The sequence below is a fragment of the Silurus aristotelis genome (genome assembly GCF_946808225.1).
Source record: "Silurus aristotelis genome assembly, chromosome: 7".
In the NCBI taxonomy this organism is placed as follows: Eukaryota; Metazoa; Chordata; class Actinopteri; order Siluriformes; family Siluridae; genus Silurus; species Silurus aristotelis.
This window is the reverse complement of record NC_139580.1, coordinates 373,476-397,475: the sequence shown is the minus strand read 5'-3', so window position 1 is coordinate 397,475 and position 24,000 is coordinate 373,476. Positions and strand designations below refer to the sequence as shown.

Below are 24,000 nucleotides of genomic sequence, written 5' to 3'. Positions count from 1 at the left end.
GATCAGCCGTGTGCACCGACACTCAGAACCCGACTGAAGGGTTTTGAAAACGACTGATTGAAATGTACAGCTGTTTGTTTAATCATTTTGTTCAGGATTCGGTTGGGTTCTGAAGCTTTCTGTGGTTTCAGTTTGTTGATTTTAGTTTCTCTTCACTAATTTTGGTTTTCTTTAATGGCTGATTTTAGTTAGTCCGTTTATAGTTTGTGTTTTTGCTCCGAGTTTGTTTCGGATTCTAGATGTTTAAAGAGTGTTTGGAAATGGCGTGTCCACATTTCTCCATCTTGAATTGCCAATTCTTCATGTTCTCTTTTCTTTAGCTTGTTCTATTTTTCCAGAATTGATTTGTGTTGATTGACTCCTCTATCAGTGACGGTTGTTTCTGTGTGTTGTGTTTGTTTAGTTCTGAGTGTATCTTTGTATTGTCTAAGAGTTTTAAAGTAAAGAAGTCGTATGTTGCTGTTGTTTGGGTCTCTGTGATTTTGGTTTGATAAATTCCTGAGATCTTTTCTTAAACATTCTTAATCTCTCCAGTTTTCTCCTTTACTGAGTTTAGGCTTTGATGTAGTTCCAGTTTTTGGTCTTTTCTGCTCTTCTGTTAAATATAAAATGAAAGTGCTGAACTGCTGATTGACTTCTTTACTGTGAGAGAATGTTGTGTACAGAAAGGTGTCTAATAGTGTTTGGATTTCTTGGCTACTGATTGCTTTCTGGAGTTGGTCAGTAGTGTTTTGGGTCCCTCGTGTCCTGCCGCTGACGATGTACAGACCCAGACTTCCACAGAGCTGCAGGAGATCATTTTATCTTTATTGCTTTATGCTGGTTGTGTCTGTGGATTAAAGAAGAGTAGTGTTTAAGAGTCATGTTGTTAATAATGAAGTGTTCACCGTGTGTGTTTACTGTGTTGGTTTGTGTTCCTGTCCTGGCCTTCAGGTCTCCACACATGAGCACATTTCCCTGGGACTGGAAACGACTCGTCTCTCTAACGCTGTAAAGATGTCTTCAGAGTAGTATGGGGACTCTGAAGGGGGGGGGGGGGGGGGGGGGGGTTGGGGGCGAGGGGGTATATAGCACAGGGGAAAAGATCTTTCTGTGAGGACATTAAGGATTTCTGTGCTTTTAGAAGTTTTGATGATGTATATGATGTGTAGTTGTGATTTGTATCAGATTATTGTCTCCTGAGTCTCTGCCCTGGCGTGCTGTTTTTAGTGTGTGGGAGGGTAATATGATTTCTCTCTCGTCTCGGGACACTGAGTGACTGTCTCTGTCCTGCTCCATGTCTCCTAGGATGATGTCAAGGTTTTTAATTTGTTTATGGAATTCAGAATTGAAACGTTTTAATCTGAAAGCTGATAAGATCAGCCCCTGCATATTTCACAGTGTGATACTGAGTGAGGTCATGATGTGTTTTTGTCTCTAAAATGAGAAAAGGCATTAAAACAGTTTCAATAAATTCTGTAACATTTTGCATAAAGATGCATGTTTGCATTAGTGTTGAGTTTTTAGCTTCTTTCTCTCTCCCTCTCTCTCCCTCCCTCTCCCTCTCTCTCCCTCCTTTTCCCTCTCTCTCCCTCTCTCTCTATCTGTTCTTTGTGAGTTAAAACTTGTTTTATACTCAGACCTTCACAAGCAATTCCTTTTGTGTTTATACATTCTGCTGCACACACAGGATTCGGATTCACACTGAGAACAGGGTGTGACTGCAAATGTGTGTGCGTGCGTGTGTGTGTGTGTGTGTGATGGGGGGGGTGCAGACAGTGGAGTGGTGCAGAGAGACAGGTGAAGCGGTGCAGACAGACGGACGGAGTGGCGCAGACAGACAGGCGGGGCGCCGCAGACAGACGGGCGGGGCGGGGCGCCGCAGACAGACGGGTGAGGCGGCGCAGACGACAGATAGAGCGGCGCAGACAGTCAATGACGAAGGGATGGACTGAGGGATGAATCGAGCAGATGAATTAATGCAGGACTGGAAAAAGTGTGAATGAACTGATTGATTATTGATTTAATTAGTGTTGTATGTGTGTTTCTGATTGGTCGGTTCAGGTTTGATTGATGGGTATTCAGGTGAGAGGCAGGCCTTTGAGGATCAGGTGCGTGAGGGGGCAGTCCTGCAGCAGCAGCTGGAGGCAGAGCTTCAGATCACCAACAGCCGACTTCAGGAACTACAACAAGAAAAACAGGAAGTCACTGACCAGCAGGGTCTGTTACTACGGCAACAAAATGCCACGATGGGCGGAGCCACAGAGGCAGAGCTAAGTATGTTACACCCTGTTACACTCTTGCGTATTTCTCACACACTTTTCATACACACACTCCTCACACCCACACAGTCCTCACACCCACACACAGCCCCCACACACACACACACACACCCACACACACACAACAAGCCGGTGGCGACTGTGGTGAAGGAAAAACTCCCTGAGATGCAGAAGGAAGAAACCTTGAGAGGAACCAGACTCAAGAGGGAACCTCATCCTCATCTGGGTTCCACTGAATGTCCATTTATTACAGTTAAACGATGTTGAGGTGCAGTGATGGAGATCAGAGCAAACTGTAGTCCTGAGTCAGTGTAGCAGACTGTAGATATTAACTACAGTCCAAATCCATCCTCAAAGCTCCTGATCTTACTCCAGAATTACATGGATCCACCCAAGGCATTGATGAGAAACATCACCAGCTGCACAGAGTCGCCTCCAGTCGAAGAGAACATCATCCAAAGGCAGACCAGGATGAAGTGGAAAGATCCACAGAGGGAAGAGGAGCAGGAACAGTGGTCACTGGAACCCCAGGAGCATGTTTAACTTGACACACAGAGAGAGAGAGAGAGAGAGAGAGAGAGAGAGAGAGAGAGAGAAGGATATGGATTATTAAGTCTCGTGATTGTTGTATGAAAGTTAATGTCACTGTGCAGTTTGGACTCCGGTAAGATTCGCTACAGCAGCAGAACTAAAAGGGAGAAGCAGAAGGAAACACAGACATGAGGATCTCTGGGATAAGAGACGACCCACCACACCACCATCAACAAACCTGAGTGAACGTGTGAGAGTGAGGAGACGACAGCATCCAAATATCCCAGTTCACCAAACACTCCATATCCATGATCCCTCCAGATCTGCTCCTTTACCTCACAAACACCTACTGACTAAACACTCCACTAAATAAATATGTGTTCAGCCTCGACTTGAACACTGAGACTGTGTCTGAGTCCCGAACACTGATTGGAAGGTTGTTCCATAACTGTGGGGTTTAAAAGAGAAACATCTGCCCCCTGCTGGAGTCTTCATTATTTGAGGTACCAACAGATAGCCTGCACCTTTTGATCTAAGTAGGCGTGGAGGATCATCCTGGTACAGAAGTTCACTCAGATACTGCGGCGTGAGAGCGTTAAGTGCTTTATACGTCAGTAGTAGTATTTTATAATCAGTGTGAGATGTAATTGGGAGCAGTGTAGATGATTAATACAGGGGTGATGTGGTCATATTTTCTAGATCTAGTGAGGACTCTTGCTGCTGCATTCTGAACTAACTGAAGCTTATTTCTGCACGTACTCCAACACCCAGACAGTAAAGCGTTACAGAAGTCAAGTCAAGAGGCCTTTATTGTTATTTCTACTATACACAGTGGTACACAATAAAAACGAGACAACGTTCCTCCGGAACCCTGGTGCTACACTAAACAACAACATAGAGCTACAACACAACAGAAAGCTACATAAAGTGCATCGAGTGCAAACAGTGCAGACAGACGTGACAAGACAAGACAATAAAACAAATATAGTGCCGACCAGTGAACCTAAAAACTCTACCCAGGAGTGAATATAACCAGAACAATGTAGTGCAAAAAACAGCATGTTAACAGTATAATACAGTGATAAATGTGCAAAAAACAGCAGTTAGAGTGTGTAGTACGGTCAAGAATTAATAATAATAAATAAATGGTGGTGGAATGGATTGAGATGAGTAATGAGTGTATGTTAAGTCCAGGTTGTACAGTTCGGTGAGTGAGTGAGTGAGTGAGTGAGTGAGTGAGTGAGTGAGTGAGTGAGTGAGTGAGTGAGTGAGTGAGTGAGTGAGTGAGTGAGTGAGTGAGTGAGTGAGTGAGTGAGTGAGTGAGTGAGTGAGTGAGTGAGTGAGTGAGTGAGTGAGTGAGTGAGTGAGTGAGTGAGTTCAGTTCAGTTCAGTTCAGTTCAGTTCAGTTCAGTTCAGTTCAGTTCAGTTCAGTTCAGTTCTTTGTTGAGGAGCCTGATGGCTTGAGGAAAGAAACTGTTACACAGTCTGGAGGTTAGATGGAGGGTTGTGGAGATGGCATCGTCCGTGGAACGGTTTGGACGATACGCAAACTGCATGGGGTCCAGGAAGGGTGGAAGCTGGGTCTTAATGTGTCTCATGACGAGCCTCTCGAAGCACTTCATCACAATGGGTGTGAGCGCAACAGGACGATAGTCATTGAGGCAGGAGACTGTAGACTTCTTCGGCACGGGAACAATGGTCGTTGTCTTGAGGCACATGGTAACAACGTTGCTGCTCAGGGAGATGTTGAAGATGTGAGTGAAGACATCCGCTAGCTGTTCTGCACATTCCCTGAGCACTTAGGTCCAGCAGACTTCCGTGGGTTAACTCTGCATAGAGTTTTCCTCACTTCAGCTGTGGTTAGACAGAGCACCTGGTCACTGGGAGAAGGGATGGTCTTCCTCGCCTTCACGTTGTTCTGTACCTCAAACCGGGCGTCTAATCTAGATGTTACAAAAGCATCAACTATTTTTTTTGCATCCTGTAACAACATCATATTTCTAATTTTAGCAATATTTCTAAGGGGAAAGAAGGCGATCCTGGTGATATTATTCACGTGAGACTCAAAAGAAAGACTCGGGTCAATAATCACACCGAGGTCTTTAAAAGTTTACTTCTAGCTGCATGTGGTCCTAGTAAAAGTACTTCCGTCTTATCTGAGTTGAGCAGAAGAAAGTTATTAAGCATCCACTGTCTAATGTCCTTTACACACTCCTCAACATTGTTAAGCTGATCTCTCTCATCTGGCTTTGCTGAAATATACAGCTGTGTATCATCAGCATAGCAATGGAAGCGAATCCCATGTTTATGTAGAATTCTACCCAGAGGCAGCAGATATAAAAAGGAAAAGCAGTGGGCCTAAGACAGATCCTTGCAGAACACCAAACTTTACCTCAGAGAGTGTGGAAAACTAACCATAAATAAGACCTATGCCAGGAGAGAGCTGTTCCCTCTATTCCAAAAACGTTCGCAAGTCTAGCAAGCAGTCTAGTATGATCAGTGGTGTCAAAAGTCACTATCATAGTCACTATCAGCATCACAGTCATCATCACCGTCATTAGCAACACAGTCATCATTAGTCACTATCACAGTCATCAGCAACACCTTTATCATCATTACAGTTACTATTACGGTCACTATCAGCATCGCAGTTATCAGTCACTATCAGTCATCAGCAACACTGTCATCATCACAGTCACTATCACCATCAGTATCAGCATCAGTCATCACATTCACCATCACTGTCAGCATTACCGTCATCATCACCATCACAATCAGTCACAATCAGCATCACAGTCATCATCAGTCACTTTCACCGTCGTCAGCAAAACTGTCATCATCACAGTCATCATCACAGTCACTGTCACTATCAGCATCACAGTCATTATAATTATCAGTCACTGTCGCTGTCAGCAACACAGTCATTATCATCAGTAACTATCGGCATCCCTGTTATTACTGTCACTATCACAGTCACTATCAGCATCACCATTATCACCATTACAATCACAGTCATTATCACTATCACCATCACCTCCATCACTATCAGCAACACTGTCATCAGATTCACAGTCACTATCACTGTCACTATCAGCATCACAGTAATCATCATCATCATCACCGTCACTATGACCGTCATCATAATCACTGTCACTATCACCATCATCATCGGCATAATCAGTCACTATCACAGTCTTCATTACCATCACTATCACCATCAACACCATCACTATCAGCATCACCATTGTCACCATTACAGTAACTATCACAGTCACTACACTACACTGACTCAGGACCACAGCTTCTTCTGATCTCCATCACTGCACCTCAACATCGTTTATCTGTAATAAATGGACATTCGGTGGCACCCAGATGAGGATGAGGTTCCCTCTTGAGTCTGGTTCCTTTCAAGGTTCCTTCCTTCTGCATCTCAGGGAGTTTTTCCTTCACCACAGTCTCCACCGACTTGTTCATCAGAGACAAACTTTCACTTATAAACAACATCTTCATTTTTATCTCCACATGATCTGTGTAAAGCTGCTCTGAGACAATGTTCATTTTGTATGTTCATACAAAAACATGAATTTAATTGTATAATCACAGTCACTATCAGCATCACTTTCACCTCTCTACAGGCATCATTCATCTCTCCTTCGCTCTCTCTCCCTCTTCCCCTGTTGCTCCCTCTCTCTCTCTCTCTCTCTCTCTCTCTCTCTCTCTCTCTCTCTCTCTCTCTCTCTCTCTCTCTCTCTCTCTCTCTCTCTCTCTCTCCCTCTTCCCCTGTTGCTCCCTTTCTCTCTCTCTCTCTCTCTCTCTCTCTCTCTCTCTCTCTCTCTCTCTCCCTCTTCCCCTGTTGCTCCCTTTCTCTCTCTCTCTCTCTCTCTCTCTCTCTCTCTCTCTCTCTCTCTCCCTCTTCCCCTGTTGCTCCCTTTCTCTCTCTCTCTCTCTCTCTCTCTCTCTCTCTCTCTCTCTCCCTCTTCCCCTGTTGCTCCCTTTCTCTCTCTCTCTCTCTCTCTCTCTCTCTCTCTCTCTCTCCCTCTTCCCCTGTTGCTCCCTTTCTCTCTCTCTCTCTCTCTCTCTCTCTCTTTCTCTCTCTCTCTCTCTCTCTCTCTCTCTCTCTCTCTTCCCCTCTTCCCCTCTTCCCCTGTTGCTCCCTTTCTCTCTCTCTCTCTCTCTCTCTTCCCCTGTTGCTCCCTTTCTCTCTCTCTCTCTCTCTCTCTTTCTCTCTCTCTCTCTCTCTCTCTCTCTCTCTCTCACTTCTCTCTCTTTCTCTTCCTCTATCGCTCCCTTTCTCTCTCTCTCTCTCTCTCTCTCTCTCTCTCTCTCTCTCTCTCTCTCTCTCTTTCTCTCTCTCTGTGTGTGTGTGTGTGTGTGTGTGTGTGTGTGTGTGTGTGTGTGTCTGCTGAGTGAGCAGGTGAGCAGTGTGCGTGATTGTGTGGCGCTTTTGTGGCTGCTGTGATAGAAGATTTAGTATTTTCTATCTTTCTTTCTCTGTCTCTAACTTGTGTTACACACTGGTCTAGAAGCAAAAAAAAAAAAAAGTGATTCTGTCCAACGTGCCACCGTTTATAAAAAAATGAAGTGCTGACTGAAATGTTCGAGCGATATGGCAAGTTATTTTCCCCATCAAAATGATCCAAATCGGGTGTAAATGACTCTTACTGAAACATGGAGTGTCATTTAGATGATCCGTGTACATGGTGCTGAAGGATCATAAAGAAGAACTGGATTAATGTTGTTTTTTGCTACAAACAATAGCATGAAATGTCTTAGCTGTGGAGAAACAGGACATTATGTGAGGGTTTGTCTGAGAAAACAAGAGAAAGCCATCAGTTTCAGCTGAAAGGTCATCTGAGGAAGAAGAGGTAGAACAATCGGCTAGGAACGAGGCGTCTACAACACCAGAGACATCTAAAGAAAACACTGTACAAAAACCTACATCAGGTGAAGCAGCAGCTTCAGAACAAATGGAATAAGAACAAGTGGCTAAGGTGGATACAGAAGAAGACTCGGTATCTGAAAGGCTTTATTCAGCGAACTCTGAGAAGAACCACAACATGAAATCGATAAAAGAGATCAGTGTTTACTAAGAGAACAAGACGAGTGTGTGCCTTTAAAACACCACAGAAGAGCAACATCACCACAGTGAACCAAAAAGAACAGACAGTATTGAGTTTGTGTGAAACTGACCCAGAGAGTGAAGCAGACCTCAGAGTGAAGCACCTCCAACCACCACCATCATAATAAATCCCCAAATCAAACCTATAGTATAGAAGACTATAAACTCTTTTTGAGAGCTACTAAGAATGTGCACGTTGTAGAGTATTTTCCCGATTTGAAACAATTTGTTGAAAAAGCAACATTAAAAAAAATAAAAAATGAAGGCAGTTTCTCTGAGCAGCAGGTTTATAGATTAAGAATTAGATTTAGATCATCACTAAAATAAATCTTCAGTTAGGGATTAATGAAAAACGAGTCTCTCGTGTTTCTTGTGCATCCTCCTCTTCACCTTGAGAGAATTTCACATGGTTCCTCAATTTAAATGGTGCATATGAAGACAAAAAAAGGTTTAAACTGTAATAATTCATCAGGATTAAAAAGATTCTATTTTCTTTGCACAAGAAACACATTAATGAGTTGAATGAAGCAGTTTGGGTGAGAAAATGTGATGGTCTTCAGTAACAGTTCACCTCTAACTTCTAACCATTTTGTTCTCTAAGAACTTAATTCCAGTGTCGTATCATGTAGAAGAAATGATCAAAGGTAGATTGTTAAAAACACATTTTATTGCTTTATTTGCGTTTATGCTCCAACCAGTACAGTTAAAAGAATGAACTTTTTAATATTCTAAACATTTTAAACTTTCAGTAAATGCACTTTAACTGAGCTGAACATGCAGCAGATAGGAATCATGTTGAACCACATATGTCTAAAAAACTATCTCAGCTGATGGAAACCCATGACCTTGTGGATCTTTGGAGAAATTTTCATCAGACACAAAGGCAATACACATGATTTGACTCATATAACACCACCTCTATAGCAAGATTGCATAGATTTGATGGTTTCAGTTATCAACTCAATGTTTTCAAAAATTGTTCCATTATTCCAGTCACTGTAGCTTCTCAGACCATAGCTTAGTACAGTGTCCACTCACATTAGGATCCCTACAACCAAAGAGTGCATTATGGCACTTCAACAATCATCTTTTAAGTGATTTAGAATTTAGAGCTATTTTCAGATTTTTTGGAACAATTTTAGAATCAGGAAATCAGACTTCCAGTCCTTTTAACAATGGTGGGACTTTGGTCAATCACAAACCAAACAACTGAGTCAACAGTCAACTAGAAGAGGATGTAAAAAAAACATTCGAAGGATGGAGTTCTTTATAAAAACTCTACTGCTCTCTTACGAAACTCAGCATGATTCAACAAACCTTTGTTCTGGATGAGAGCTAAGAAACTGTCTGTATCTAAGCAACCTATTGGAATTTGTTTAAAGTGTGATCACTTTCTAAGGTGTCACGAAGTGCAAACACAAGCTCCTTGTACTGGTCCCTACAAAAACCACTAATATTTGGCTCATGCTTACATTTGTCATGTAAGGACTTTTCCCTGCTGTGATGGACGTAGTTATCGAGTGTCATGTCACTACCCTTAAAAGCCTAATCCACAAAGCCGACCCAGGTTTCTTGAACTGTTGTGTAAGTGGAAGGAGATGATCACCAAAGAAGAATTTGGAATGATAAAATACTTTGTGAATGGACGGATTCAGCAAAAAAATGATGACGATATTCCGAACTTGTTTTTAATACCTGATTAGGAAATGTGTAACGGTTTTCACTTTGTTGGGAAAAGAGAAAGCATGTGGTAATGCTGTGTTTGTAAAATAGATACACCATTGTGTAATGTGTTACACTTCAGTGTGAATATGAGACCGGAATGGGGAGCGATTTAGAGGTCACCATTGCTTAAAAAAAACAGAAGCCCTACAACGGAGAATTTTACATGGAAACATAGCAGTGAATGATTTCGTTTCAACAATAAACCATGAAGTTAGTCTTAATTGTTCTTTTTGTTTACAAAGTGAAAGTGTTTCAGGCTTTTGTACTGCAACAGACTTTTAAAAAGCTTTATTTACATTTTTATACAATTTATTTGGATGCTTTGAGGAAGTGTTCTCCATGGAGCTTTTTATTTGTGGTGTAAAATGTTGACTAAAACGTTCCTCTGAATGCCAGTTGTTAAACTTTTTATTGCTGAAAATAGCAATATATTTGAGTAGATAAAGTAAAATGTAAAATAATTCTGATACTAATGTTTAACTGCTTTCTTGAATCCTGGTGAAATCAAGAATTTTAATTGATTTTCATTATTATAATGCAACAAAAGATCAAATACCATTGGCAGTAAGATGGTGTATAAAAGTGCTTTTTATAGCTTTATTAATGATGCATTGACTTTTAACCGTCTGTTGTAAACTATTGTGATGAATTTATTGATTTTATTACTATTTAGTTTTCTTGCTGTTTCTTCCCCTCTAAAGATAGCAGAGGGTTTGTGAAACTATTTATTTATTTTTTTATTAGAATTTTAATATATATTTAAAAATGTAATTCTCTCACTCTCTCTCTTCCTCCCTCTCCCTTCCTACCTCTCCCTTCCTACAGCATTATATGCAATGAGAATGTGCTGATTGTGTGTGTGTGTGTCTCTCTCTCTCTCTCTCTCTCTCTCTCTCTCTCTCTCTCTCTCTCTCTCTCTCTCTCTCTCTCTCTCTCTCTCTCTCTCTCTCTCTCTCTCTCTTCAGGCCTGGTTGAGGCTGCAGTAGATGCTGCACCTGAGACAGGTGTGTTCACCACCAGCATGTCCACTGACTTGGTTCTTGTGATTGGTGGTTGCTGTAATTTCATATTGGCTGAAGGCAAAGTGGGGCATGGACACTGCATTTCCTTTCAGTTCTTCAGCTTCGGTTTCCTCTTTTCTTGCTTCTTTGTATTATTTTAGTGCATTTTAACAATCACTTAATCTGCTATACCTGCTGGGAAATACACACTGGGGTTCTCTCAAAACATTCACCCTGTGCAGGGGCAGGGGTATTCTCTCACCCCCATGTGCAGGGGCAGGGGTATTCTCTCACCCCCATGTGCAGGGGCAGGGGTATTCTCTCACCCCCATGTGCAGGGGCAGGGGTATTCTCTCACCCCCATGTGCAGGGGCAGGGGTATTCTCTCACCCCCATGTGCAGGGGCAGGGGTATTCTCTCACCCCCATGTGCAGGGGCAGGGGTATTCTCTCACCCCCATGTGCAGGGGCAGGGGTATTCTCTCACCCCCATGTGCAGGGGCAGGGGTATTCTCTCACCCCCATGTGCAGGGGCAGGGGTATTCTCTCACCCCCATGTGCAGGGGCAGGGGTATTCTCTCACCCCCATGTGCAGGGGCAGGGGTATTCTCTCACCCCCATGTGCAGGGGCAGGGGTATTCTCTCACCCCTATGTGCAGGGGCAGGGGTATTCTCTCACCAACACCCCTATGTGCAGGGGCAGGGGTATTCTCTCACCAACACCCCTATGTGCAGGGGCAGGGGTATTCTCTCACCAACACCCCTATGTGCAGGGGCAGGGGTATTCTCTCACCAACACCCCTATGTGCAGGGGCAGGGGTATTCTCTCACCAACACCCCTATGTGATTGATATATTTATTCCACTTATATTCAAATAACTTAGTCACCCCCTCCAGATTACCTGAAATACCCTATTAATTTACCCCACCCCCCACCAACCCGCGCGCACACACCCCGAATTGCCTGAGGTACCCAATTAATTTACCCCCTAAAACGATCTGAGATACTGCATTAATTTATATTTACATTTATTCCATCTGGCAAATGTTCTTCAGCACGACATACCCTGAGCAGTTGAGGGTGTAAGGGCCTTGCTTACGGGCCCAGCAGTAGCAGCTTGGTGCATCTGGGATTGGAACTCATGATCTTCTGAACAGAAATCAAACATCTTAACCACTGAGCTACTACCTACCTAATACCAAATTTTCCCTCCCTCTGAATGATAATTCCTGAGGTAGCTCACTTATAGGCACTAACAAATACATTTTAAATTGATTACCTTTTTATCTCTTGAAAGCTCTTTTGGAGCAATCTTCACTATTTAAACAAATAAAACTCAAATTAATTGAATATTTAGATCTCAGTGACTGTAGTAAAAGATCCACACTACAGAGGAACCATGGAAAATATAATGTGGTAGTGTTTGTGTAGGCAGTACATTATGGATCCTGAGAGTAATTTTTAAGATGCAGCATTCTGCATAGTAACATCTTCATCCCCACCTTCTCCATCACCACATACCTGTCTTCTGTAATAACATCTGTGTGTGTGGGGTTTGGTTTTTGTTCAGGACTTCTGGAGGAGACAGAAAAGCTTATGCAAGAGAAGGTCGATGTTCAACGTCAGGCCCAGAAGGATCACTTAAAGCTTCTGGAGCAGGTAAAGCAGTTAGAGGCGGAGCTTGAGGAGCAGGTGAGAGCCATAACCAAGCTGGAAGAGACTCACCTTTCCGAGAGCGCTGACCTTCGGCAGCAGATCTATGCGCTTGAAAAACAGCTGGAGAACAATCGGCGTTTCCTGGATGTGAGTTCAGTGACATCTGAGCATGTAGTGACAGGATACAGTTCTGTCTTTGTTCTGTTCTGACTCGACTTTTACATTTTTCTTGTATATTTAGAATTTTTACTTGACTTTTGAACTCCATTTGGGAATGTTTTGAATTTTGACCTGACTTATGATCTTTCCTGGTTCAGGAGCAGGCTGCAGACAGAGAGCATGAGCGAGATGTGTTTCAGCAGGAGATTCAGAACCTGGAGCAGCAGATAAAGAGCAGCAGTAAACCTCAGGCTGACCACAGAGAGGTACTGCATTCAGGACTTACCCGAGTTTTACTGCATCACAAAACATGTTTCCTATGTTAGTAATGTTTCTGAGATAAAAATACATTAATGTTATTATCCAGCATCAGCTTCTCCATGCCAGAGCCTTTAAACACTCCAGGAGGTCCAATGTCAATGTCAAAACTCCACACATGTAGCGGGATCCAATAGGCACTGGTACGTCTCTAGATGATTCAGGATGTTTGCGAGTTCGGCATCTACTTCTTTAAAGTCCATAATCTTCACGAGGTGGGACGTGACTGGAGCTGGCCAAACCTCAGGATGCCTCGGGATGGGGAGAGAAAGAGAAGCAGTGGAGAGGAATTAGCGTAGCTGCTGTTCATGATATTAACAGCACAAGTTGATAATGTGCATGTGATCAGATGTTCTGGAGCACAAGGTTGTGATGTGATGTGTGTGATGTGTGTTATGTGTAGGCTTTGCTAAAAAGATATGTTTTTAATCTGCACTTAAACTGGGAGAGTGTATCTGAACCCCGAACACTGTCAGGAAGACTATTCCAGAGTTTAGGAGCTAAATGTGAAAATGCTCTACCGCCTTTAGTGGACTTTGCTATTCTAGGAACTACTAGAAGCCCAGAGTTTTGAGATCTCAGGGAGCGTGATGGATTGTAGCGTGTTAAAAGACTGGATAGATACATGGAGATAAACCATTTAGTGTTTTGTAGGTAAGAAGCAGTAGTTTGTAGTCTATTCGAAACTTAACAGGAAGCCAATGTAGGGACGATAAGATTAATCATCACTTACACTGACAAACTCATTTATCCTCCAGTATACTCTTGACACAGGTATCCCTCTGAGGTACCCTACTCATGTACCCCTGACCAAGGTACCCCACTAAGGGGTACCCCACTGTACAGTTGATGTGCAGGTTTTAGAGGAACCCTGCTTTCCACATTTTTGGCTGGTTTAAACTGTTTTACACGCCTCCAGTACTCTCCTCCAGTTTCTGCCCTATGAGAACAGTAATTTCCCCAACACTGATTCTGCTTCTTTATACTGAGAATCTGGAGCAGGACTCAATACTCACAGGGGTAAATAACTCCTGCCCTAAGTTTCAGGGGTAAATAACTCCTGCCCTCAGTTTCAGGGGTAAATAACTATAGTTTTCCCATAACAGTTATCTGAAGATTTTTAAGATAATTTTTTTAGAAGATGGTGTTATTAATACCCTGAGCAGGTGAGGGTGAGGGGCCTTGCTCTAGGGCCTCACAGTGGCAACTCGGAGGTCATTGTGGGCAGGATGTTATCCAAACACACACACATTATAATCACACTACAACACACTTCTTGATTTCTTTCCTTCATATTCATTTTGATTACTCTCTTATTTCCATTTGTTCTGTATTCTTCTTTCTCTTTTTCTTTTTTACATTCCTTCTGTTTTCTTTCATACGTGTTTTTTTTTTACTTCTTCCCCATGTATTCATCTCTCTCTCTCTCTCTCTCTCTCTCTCTCTCTCTCTCTCTCTCTCTCTCTCGCTTTCTTTCTTTGTCCCCTTTTTACTCCCCCCTCTCTCTCCCCTCTCTTCATTCTCGGCTCACCCTCCTCTCTCCCTCCCTTTCTCCATCTCTTTGTGTGTCAGGTGGAGGAGCTGAGCGTGGCCCTGCAGGAGAAATCGGATTGGTGCAGTGAGCTCTTGTTGCGAGTAGAGCAGCTGCAGAGGGATGTACGAGAACGTGATGAGGAGATCGAGAGGCAGGAGGAACGTGTGAGGGGTCTGGAGGAGGTGCTTGTATCCCACAACAACCGCAACATCACACCAACCAGGGTGAGCTTCATCACTGCAGTCCTAGATTCCACTATTAGCATCACCACCTCGGGGGTTCACCGTTACCATGACAACTGTGTGTGTGTGTGTGTGTGTGTGTGTGTGTGTGTGTGTGTGCGCGCGCGCACGCAGGAGGACAGTAAGCAGTATGCCTCTATGGAAGGTGGGGCTGATGCCAACCTGGAGGCTTTACTCCAGACCGAGAGAGAGGCACTGGACAGGAAAGAAAAAGAGGTACTTCCTGTCACATGACCCATGCGTTTTTTGTGTGTGTGTGTGTGGAGGTTTGTTCTCTGGTTAAGTGTTTTACTTGTGACCGCTGCAGATCGTTAATCTTGAGGAACAGCTGGAGCAGTTCAGAGATGAGCTCCAGAATAAGAGTGAGGAGGTTCAACAGCTCCACATGCAGCTGGAGATCCAGAGGAAGAAGATCAGCACACAGCAGCAGGACCTTCAGGCTCACAGCAGCTTACACATGGTGAGAACTGCTCCTTTACACTGTAGACTCATGAGGATCAGCAACCCGTTTATTAGTGTGTGCGTGCGTGTATGAGTGCGTGTGTTTGAGCGTGTGCATATGTGTGAGTGAGTGCGTGTGTGTGTGTGTATGAGTGCGTGTGTGTATGAGTGCGTGTGTGTATGAGTGCGTGCGTGCGTGCATGTGTGTATGAGTGCATGTGTGTATGAGTGCGTGCGTGCATGCGTTCTTCATGTGCGTGTGTGCGTTTATATCGAACGTGTAATGGTTTTAATGGGAACGTGTAATGGTTTTAATGGGAACGTGTAATGGTTTTAATGGGAACGTGTAATGGTTTTAATGGGAACGTGTAATGGTTTTAATGGGAACGTGTAATGGTTTTAATGGGAACGTGTAATGGTTTTAATGGGAACGTGTAATGGTTTTAATGGGAACGTGTAATGGTTTTAATGGGAACGTGTAATGGTTTTAATAGTAAACAGTACTAGTTAATTGGTGGTGTGACGTCTATTGGACTCCATTAAAGTCCACATGAACACACCGTAGCTCACATGCTGTATGAACTGGACACCATTAGAGACCAGTAATTCTGATCCATTAAAATGACTGATGGTTTCTGTCACGGAAACACGTGAACACGTGAATAAAACACACTTGACACGCACCGCTATAGAAATACACACGCTATGTGACCAAAAGTATGGGGACACCTGGGTTTTCCACCCACATGTGATTCTTCCCAAAACTGTTACACAAAGTTGGAGACATAAAAATTCAATCAATGCTCGTGCTCCAGCTCCATGGAGATCTGCTTTCCATGGGTTGCAGTGAAAGATCTCATGCTAGGGAGCTCTAACCCTACTGAACACCTTTGGGATGAATGTGAACACTGACTGCACCCCAGGAACCTTCTCACCTACACCAGTACCTGACTTTACTAACACACATGTAGCTGAATGAAACTCCACAAAATCTAGTCCCACATCTTCCCAGAAGAGTGGAGCTCATTAGAACAGTACATGAAGACTAAATGTGCAATGAGACGTTCAGAAAGAAACACACTTAATACATCTTATGGTCAGGTGTCCACAAACTTTTGGCGGTGTGGTGTATGTCATCAGTCACTGGATTTATCCTGAAACGGTGTCTGTTCGGTTTCAGCAGCTTGGGCTGTTTGCATGGTTACTAGTGTGATGAAGGCTTTCTGAAGAGATGTGAGATGCAGGTGACCAGCTGCAGGATCCGTACATTTACTTCTTCATATCTTCCATAACTATAACCATCATCATTTCGATTATTTCCTGGTTTGATTGATGTGTTAAAAGCCCAGCGTTTGTGTGATGTTTGCCGCATGTCTGGTTATCAGGGTCATGTGATGATGTTTAACTCTTGAAGGTCTTGGACGAGAAGAACAGGCAAATTGCTCTTCTTAATGAACAGATTGCTAAACGTCAGCTTTCGGAAAGTTCGAGTCCTGAACACAAGGTAACAATCTAACGTGCTGCAGGAGGGGTGTGTGCGTGCTTGCGTGTGTGCGTGCGTGCGTGCGTGTGTGCCCGTGTGCTAGTGTGCGTGCTTGCGTGTGTGCGTGCGTGCGTGCGTGCCCGTGTGCTAGTGTGCGTGCGTGCGTGCGTGCGTGTGTGCCCGTGTGCTAGTGTGCGTGCGTGTGTGCCCGTGTGCGTGCGTGCGTGCGTGCGTGCGTGTACCCACTTGTCTGTCTGTGTGTGTGTGTGTGTGTGTGTGTGTGTGTGTGTGTGTGTGTGTGTGTGTGTGTGGGGTAACCCCGTCTGGGCTCAGGTTTACGTTTCAGCGTTGTTTTATTTCAGGGTTTTATTGTCTCATTATTTAGTTGTTTTGCTGCACATTTTTTTCTGCGTATTGGTGGTGTGTGTGTGTGTGTGTGTGTGTGTGAGGGTGAATAAGTGTAAACACCGTTCCTCACAGCTCCGTGTCTCTCACGCATGAAATATTAACAAGATACTGATGTGTCTGTAATCTTTTACTCCAAAACACTGTGCAGAAACGTTTAACACCTGACAATGTTCTCCTGATTTGATGTTTGGTGAGATGTTTGTGGTGATTCTTCTCATAAATGTTAATGCCGTTTCTAGAAGGTCCTGGGTAAAGCTGTGCATGATCCTCAGATCCAAACATCTGTGTTTAATAACCTGATCATTAGACTCTGTAATGTTCACTCTAATCCAGCAGAGATATTCCACATCATGAGTGCAGGCTTGTGATCAGATTGTGAAGGTGTTCACCTGAAGGTGCAGAGTTGAGATCAGCATAGATGATTGGATCTGGGTGTTCATGCTCACTGTGGGAACCACCTTGTTTTCTTTGCTTCTTGACCTCTTTATTGATGATCGTTTCCTCAGGAGGTGGAGGTAAAGACCTCGCAGGTGCGAGAGCTGGAGTCTCAGGTCGAGTATCTCCGTGGAGAACAGGAGCGTCTCAAACGACAAAGCGAGGAAGAAGTGGAGCAGCTAAACTCTGTAATCGAGAAACTTCAGCAGGAACTTTCTAAAATCGAGCACAATCAATCTGCTGAGGAGGACGATGATGATGAAGACCAACATAATGAACTAAAACAGAAAATGGACCAAATTCAGACAGAGCTCGACACCCTGAACGAAGACCACTCCTCACTGCTCAGCAAATACGGATCCCTGCAGGAGGAAAGAGAAACCAAAGAAGAAAAGGAGAAGACCAATGAGATGCTACTTCTTGAACTTGAAGACATGTTGAGGGAGAAGACTGCATCGTTATTGGTGGCGCACGTTCAGATCCGAGCTTTGGAGGAAAGTGCCACCTCTACAGTGAAAGCTTTAACTCTGCAAGTGGCAGAACTAGAGAAAGGTATTGAAGAGAGAGAGGTGGAGCTGAGAGACTGTAGATCTGAGGTGGAGAAAGCACAATGTGAAGAAGAAGACCTCCATCTAAAGATCTCCCAGCTGGAGGAACAACTGAAAGAGAATGTAGACACTTTGAGCCAGTTGGTCAACCAAGAGAAACTCGAAAGGAACCTCCAGACCAAAAAGCATGTCATTGAGAACGAGTTTGGATTAAAGAGGGAACATGAAGAACTTCAGGCGTTGGGGTTAAAGCAGCAGGGTGAGATTGTGCTGGATGAGGCAGAGTTAAAGTCAAAGGTCATCGCTGAAGGAAAGCTGGAATTAAAGGATATTAAAGCCATTTCTGGATTTACAGAATCCATCTTTAAAATGGAGGTGGAGCAGTGTGCAGTGGAGAACTTGGTCCCCCTTATGAAAAAGATGAGAAGCCTGGAAGTAGAACTCAGGTCCATGCTGAAGGACCAAGAACTTCAGAAATCTTTGCTTGTTAGTTCAGTGGAGGAAGTTGAAGAGTATGAGAACCTACAGAGGAAACTCATGGAGCTGCTCGAACAAATGAGAACAACACCTACATCTCCTTCAGGGGTAAGAGCTATATTTCTGTGATGTGGGATGTGTATTTGTGTGTGTGTGTGTGTGTGTGTGTGTGTGTGCATTACCAGTCAGAAGTTTTGGAACACCTCTATTTGTTAGTTTTGATTGAAACGTGTGCAGTTTGAGGTCGTAGTAAAATTAAAGCATAAAATAAACAATTGGATTAAAAAGGAAACTATGGAATGATTTATTTACCAGAATTTCACTGATCTTTTTGGCTATTCGTTATTAAAGTAGGCACTTTTTGCAGATGTGCAGCTGAACATCTACAGTACAAATCGAACATGTTTAAGAAAGTTCTTCCCAACACTGCTGCAGACGTTTTCACGCGTGTTGAACTTGTAAGCTGCTTTTCACCCTGCTGTCCAGTTTGTCTCAATCCTCCTCCATGGGGTGGAGCCCAGCATCTTGTTCCTTTCTGCCAAGGTGGTTCTGACCAAGCCTGAAGGTGTGTTTTTGGTCGTTGTGTTGCTGTAGGTTGAACTCTGACCAACATGGTGAATAAAGTGAGACTGGATTACTCCAGCGAGTGTAAACTCTCGTCCTGTCACGTTAACTTTCAGAAACATGTCTTCTGATACTGTTGTGCTTTTGGGTCTGTAAGAGGTTCCTCCAGTTTCCAGCTGCCTGGTCATGGTGTAGGACACTGTAATCATGGACACCTTGGGGTACTTTGCAGTTTGTCTAAAGGAAAGATCTGCACCTTTACGGGGTGAAAAGGTCTGTCCTCCTTTGTTCACTGCTTTTTTCCCCCACTGTATGAGAGCAGTACACTGCCCCCTGCAGTACAGGAGTGTCTACATGTCCAGAGTGTGGCGTACAGTCTGTTCCTACACTGCGTTTATACACGTGCACACACACACACACACACACACACACACACAGTTTTTAATGAATCAGTAGGCAAGACTCCTGTAGGAACTGTTACCATCTACTTTCAAGGCTCTATCTTTTCTGCAACTTGTTCTCGTTACTTCACTGAGAAAGGCATGTCTGAGGTGTGGGCGTGTCTGAGGTGTGCGCGTGTAAAAGGCGTGTGAGAGGCGTGTCTCTAGACAAAGTCTTATGTAAACCTACTGGAAAAATCTTCTCTCACAGACCACGTCACCTGAACACACCTCTGAGGTGGAGAAGCTTATTCAGGAGCTGCAGCAGGTCAAAGGTCAGTCTGAGGCTGCTACAGAAGAACTGCACAGCTGTAGAAACCAAAATCACACTCTGCAGGAGCAGATACAGGTACAGCATTCCTCCACATGTTCTAATTTCTCTGCCCTCTCAGTGTTCTCCATGTTTTAGATGTTCTGCATATTCTCAGTGTTCTCAGTGTTCTCCATGATGTACTCAGTGAAGCTTTGTTATTGTGTTTCTGACCAATTAATGAAATCTAGCCAAAATAATCCATTTCACACTGAACACTGTTTGTGTTTCAGCATAAGGAGGATTTGATTGAGAAGCTACAGGAGGATGTACTCAGGGTGAGTGAAGATCTCACTCTAATGCTCCTACAGGGAGGTTTAAAGAGGCACGGTTAGAGGTACTGTTTGTGTGAAAGGTAGAAAACTGCTGCTCTGTTTAAGAACTTTGCTTTGACCTTCAGGCCTCCATACGCAGTAGTGAAGAACACTCTACAGCAGCAGTTCATCAGGAGCTACACAAGGTTAAAGGTCAGGCAGAGGCTATGAAGGAGGAACTAAACATCTGTAAAGAACTGATCCAAAGGCTTCAGGAACAGATTCAGGTACAGGGGGATTGGTTTATATTAGAATATATTATAAATAATATGAGAAGGTCTGAGAAAAGAGTTTGATATGTTTGGAATGTTGTGTTGATGGTGTGGGAATGTTGTATTAGTGTGGGAATGTTGTGTTGATGCTGTGGGAATGTTGAAAGAATGTTGTGTTGATGGTGTGGGAATGTTGTGTTGACGGTGTGGGAATGTTGTGTTGACGGTGTGAGAATGTTGTGTTGACGGTGTGAGAATGTTGTGTTGACGGTGTGGGAATGTTGTGTTGACGGTGTGGGAATGTTGTGTTGACGGTGTGGGAATGTTGTGTTGACGGTGTGGGAATGTTGTGTTGACGGTGTGAGAATGTTGTGTTGACGGTGTGGGAATGTTGTGTTGACGGTGTGGGAATGTTGTGTTGACGGTGTGGAAATGTTGTGTTGACGGTGTGGGAATGTTGTGTTGACAGTGTGGGAATGTTGTGTTGACGGTGTGGGAATGGTTTGTTGACGGTGTGGGAATGTTGTGTTAATGGTGTGGGAATGTTGTGTTGATAAGCGAATGTTGTGTTGATGGTGTGGGAATGTTGTGTTAATGTTGAGGGAATGTTGTGTTAATGGTGTGGGAATGTTGTGTTGATGAGCGAATGTTGTGTTGATGACGTAAGAGTGTTTTGTTGGTTTGGTAATGTTGTGTTGGTGTGGGAGTGTTGTATTGGTGTGGGAATGTTGAGAGAATGTTGTGATGATGACGTGGGAGTGTGGTGGGAATGTTGTGTTGGTGGTGTGGGAGTGTTGTATTGGTGTGGGAATGTTGAGAGAATGTTGAGCTGATGACATGGGATTGTTGTGTGGATGTTGAGCGATTGTTGTTTTGATGCTGTGGGAATATTGTGTTGATGGCGTGGGAATGTTGTGTTGATGTTGAGCGAATGTTGTGTTGATGACGTAAGAGTGTTGTGTTGGTTTGGTAATGTTGTGTTGGTGGTGTGAAAATGCTGAGCGAATGTTGTGTTGATGATGTGGGAGTGTGGTGGAAATGTTGTGTTGATCGTGTGGGAGTGTTGTGTTAGTGTGGGAGTGTTGTGTTGATAATGTGAGAATGTTGTGTTGGTGTGGAAATATTGTGCTGATGGTGTGTTGATTCTGATGATGTATTGATGTTGTGTTGTTAATGTTAAGTTGATGGGTTGTGTTGTATTACTGCGTTGTAAAGTAGAGAGAGATGACGATTGCTCTGCTGAAGGATCAGCTGCACAGGGTGAGGGGTTACACACTCGATCATTCTCATCCTTAATCCTTCTAAAATTCAGGTGACTGGTGAAGTGAACAGATCTGAGTTGCTCCAGGAACTTCAGGAGGTGAAACTTGAGGCGGCTACAACTAAAGAGCAGCTTAACAGCTACACAGAGAGGAGCCTTAAATTGCAGGAGCAGATTCATGTACTGTACACCACTTTACAGAGCACGCGTCACACCACTTTACAGAGCACGCGTCACACCACTTTACACCACTTTACAGAGCACGCGTCACACCACTTTACAGAGCACGCGTCACACCACTTTACACCACTTTACAGAGCACGCGTCACACCACTTTACAGAGCACGCGTCACACCACTTTACACCACTTTACAGAGCACGCGTCACACCACTTTACAGAGCACGCGTCACACCACTTTACAGAGCACGCGTCACACCACTTTACAGAGCACGCGTCACACCACTTTACACCACTTTACAGAGCACGCGTCACACCACTACACCACTACACCACTACACCACTTTACAGAGCACGCGTCACACCACTTTACAGAGCACGCGTCACACCACTTTACACCACTTTACAGAGCACGCGTCACACCACTACACCACTTTACAGAGCACGCGTCACACCACTTTACAGAGCACGCGTCACACCACTTTACAGAGCACGCGTCACACCACTTTACAGAGCACGCGTCACACCACTTTACAGAGCACGCGTCACACCACTTTACGGAGCACGCGTCACACCACTTTACGGAGCACGCGTCACACCACTTTACAGAGCACGCGTCACACCACTTTACGGAGCACGCGTCACACCACTTTACGGAGCACGCGTCACACCACTTTACGGAGCACGCGTCACACCACTTTACGGAGCACGCGTCACACCACTTTACGGAGCACGCGTCACACCACTTTACGGAGCACGCGTCACACCACTTTACGGAGCACGCGTCACACCACTTTACGGAGCACGCGTCACACCACTTTACGGAGCACGCGTTACACCACTTTACACAGTTCCACATTTTACTACTGTAAAGTGAGCACCTGACTGAGACTGAGTCTTTATAAGTGTGTGTGTACACTGATTACGCTGACATTTTCATCTCTTTCGCATTGAGAACAGTGTGCAGATTAACAGAACTTTACAGACAGGTGTAAAGTCATGCAATGTGATCTGCATAAAATCTGTGTAAAATATTTACATATGTTAACTGCTTTCTAATGAGTTGGTTTGATGTGCAGGCTCGAGACGCATCTATAGCCCAGCTCATTGAAGAACTCCAGCAGCTCCGTTCAGCTTTAAACAAATCAGGAGAAGAGAAAGATTCATCTTCATCCAGGAGGAAAAGTGGAAGAGATCATTACGTTAATGTCAAAGGTGGCAGCAATACCAAAGACAAGGACAAGCAGTCTCTCTCCAGGAAAGACTCCGGTACTCCACTGTTAACTCCTCTTGCTCCTGCTTCTGCGAGTGTGTCCACAGTGGATGTGGGGATCCAGGTGGAGGGAGCGGGGTTGGGGGAGTTAGAGGAAGTGATTGGTGAGTACACAGAGCGGATTGGACAGATTCGGGAGCTGCATGCGGCCGAGATCATGGACATGGAGAACCGGCACATTTCAGAGAGCGAGAGTCTGAAGAAGGAGAACCAGAGGCTGGAACGAGATTGTGATACACTCCGAGAGAAAATCAACAAACTCCACCCACTACAGGTCTGACTCCGCCTCCTTATTTTATCTGTGTACATGCACTAGATTACACCTGTAGCTGTATCATTTCTGTGTAAATTATAACACCTCTCTCTGTTTGTGTGTGTGTGTGTGTGTGTGTTTGTGTGTGTGTGTGTGTGTGTGTGTGTGTGTGTGTGTGTGTGTGTGTGTGTGTTCACCTGTCCAGGTTGTAAGATCAGATCACTCTGCACCTCCTGCATTCAGAGACGGATACACCAGCGGTCAGTTGTGCTTCAACACTACACACACACTACATGGGGACACTAAACCGGAATCCGTGTGTGTGTGTCCTTGATTAGTGAACTACATAGTGCAGATAATTTAGAACACAGAACAAAGTTATTTGGGACACAGCATTGAATAATAACGTGTAAATGTTGTTAATGTGTGTTTGTGTGTGTGTGTGTGTGTGTGTGTGTGTGTGTGTGTGTGTGTGTGTGTGAGACAGACAGCAGCTCAGAGGTGAGCTCGGAGTTCAGGAGCACACCTGAAGGAGCACGACCAGATGACACACATCTGCCCGACAGGATTAAGGTGTGTGTGTGTGTGTGTGTGTGTGTGTGTGTGTGTGTGTGTGTGTGTGTGTGTGTGTGTGTGTGTGTATAAATATATATATATACACACACATATGCTGGGATAATGTAAAGCTAATCTACTGTGTGGGTGTGTGTAGTGTCTCCTCAGGGAGGTCCATCAGGAGGGGATGCAGGTTCTGTCCCTGTCAGAGATGAGTGTGTGTGAGGACTCTGCAGACCGCAGCAGCCTGTTAGCACAAATCACACACCTCCAATCTCAACTCGCACAACTGCAGCAGCACA

General features: G+C 44.2%; 1 protein-coding gene across 1 annotated transcript in view; it reads left to right on the top strand.

Annotated features, from left to right (window-relative positions):
• akap9 (A kinase (PRKA) anchor protein 9) overlaps window positions 1–24,000 on the top strand; it is a 195,868-nt gene that overhangs the window by 97,091 nt on the left and 74,777 nt on the right. The window contains exons 24-42 of the mRNA XM_083547457.1: window positions 2,044–2,256; window positions 10,602–10,640; window positions 12,208–12,440; window positions 12,611–12,718; window positions 14,343–14,528; window positions 14,661–14,762; window positions 14,854–15,006; window positions 16,402–16,491; window positions 17,385–18,446; window positions 19,554–19,691; window positions 19,886–19,930; window positions 20,053–20,193; window positions 20,648–20,668; window positions 21,397–21,438; window positions 21,491–21,619; window positions 22,697–23,164; window positions 23,349–23,403; window positions 23,631–23,716; window positions 23,856–24,000. The exon at window positions 23,856–24,000 is cut by the window's right edge and continues 42 nt beyond it. Of these exons, the coding sequence (XP_083403583.1) occupies window positions 2,044–2,256; window positions 10,602–10,640; window positions 12,208–12,440; window positions 12,611–12,718; window positions 14,343–14,528; window positions 14,661–14,762; window positions 14,854–15,006; window positions 16,402–16,491; window positions 17,385–18,446; window positions 19,554–19,691; window positions 19,886–19,930; window positions 20,053–20,193; window positions 20,648–20,668; window positions 21,397–21,438; window positions 21,491–21,619; window positions 22,697–23,164; window positions 23,349–23,403; window positions 23,631–23,716; window positions 23,856–24,000 (3,456 nt within the window). The remainder of the gene's footprint in view (window positions 1–2,043; window positions 2,257–10,601; window positions 10,641–12,207; window positions 12,441–12,610; window positions 12,719–14,342; window positions 14,529–14,660; window positions 14,763–14,853; window positions 15,007–16,401; window positions 16,492–17,384; window positions 18,447–19,553; window positions 19,692–19,885; window positions 19,931–20,052; window positions 20,194–20,647; window positions 20,669–21,396; window positions 21,439–21,490; window positions 21,620–22,696; window positions 23,165–23,348; window positions 23,404–23,630; window positions 23,717–23,855) is intronic.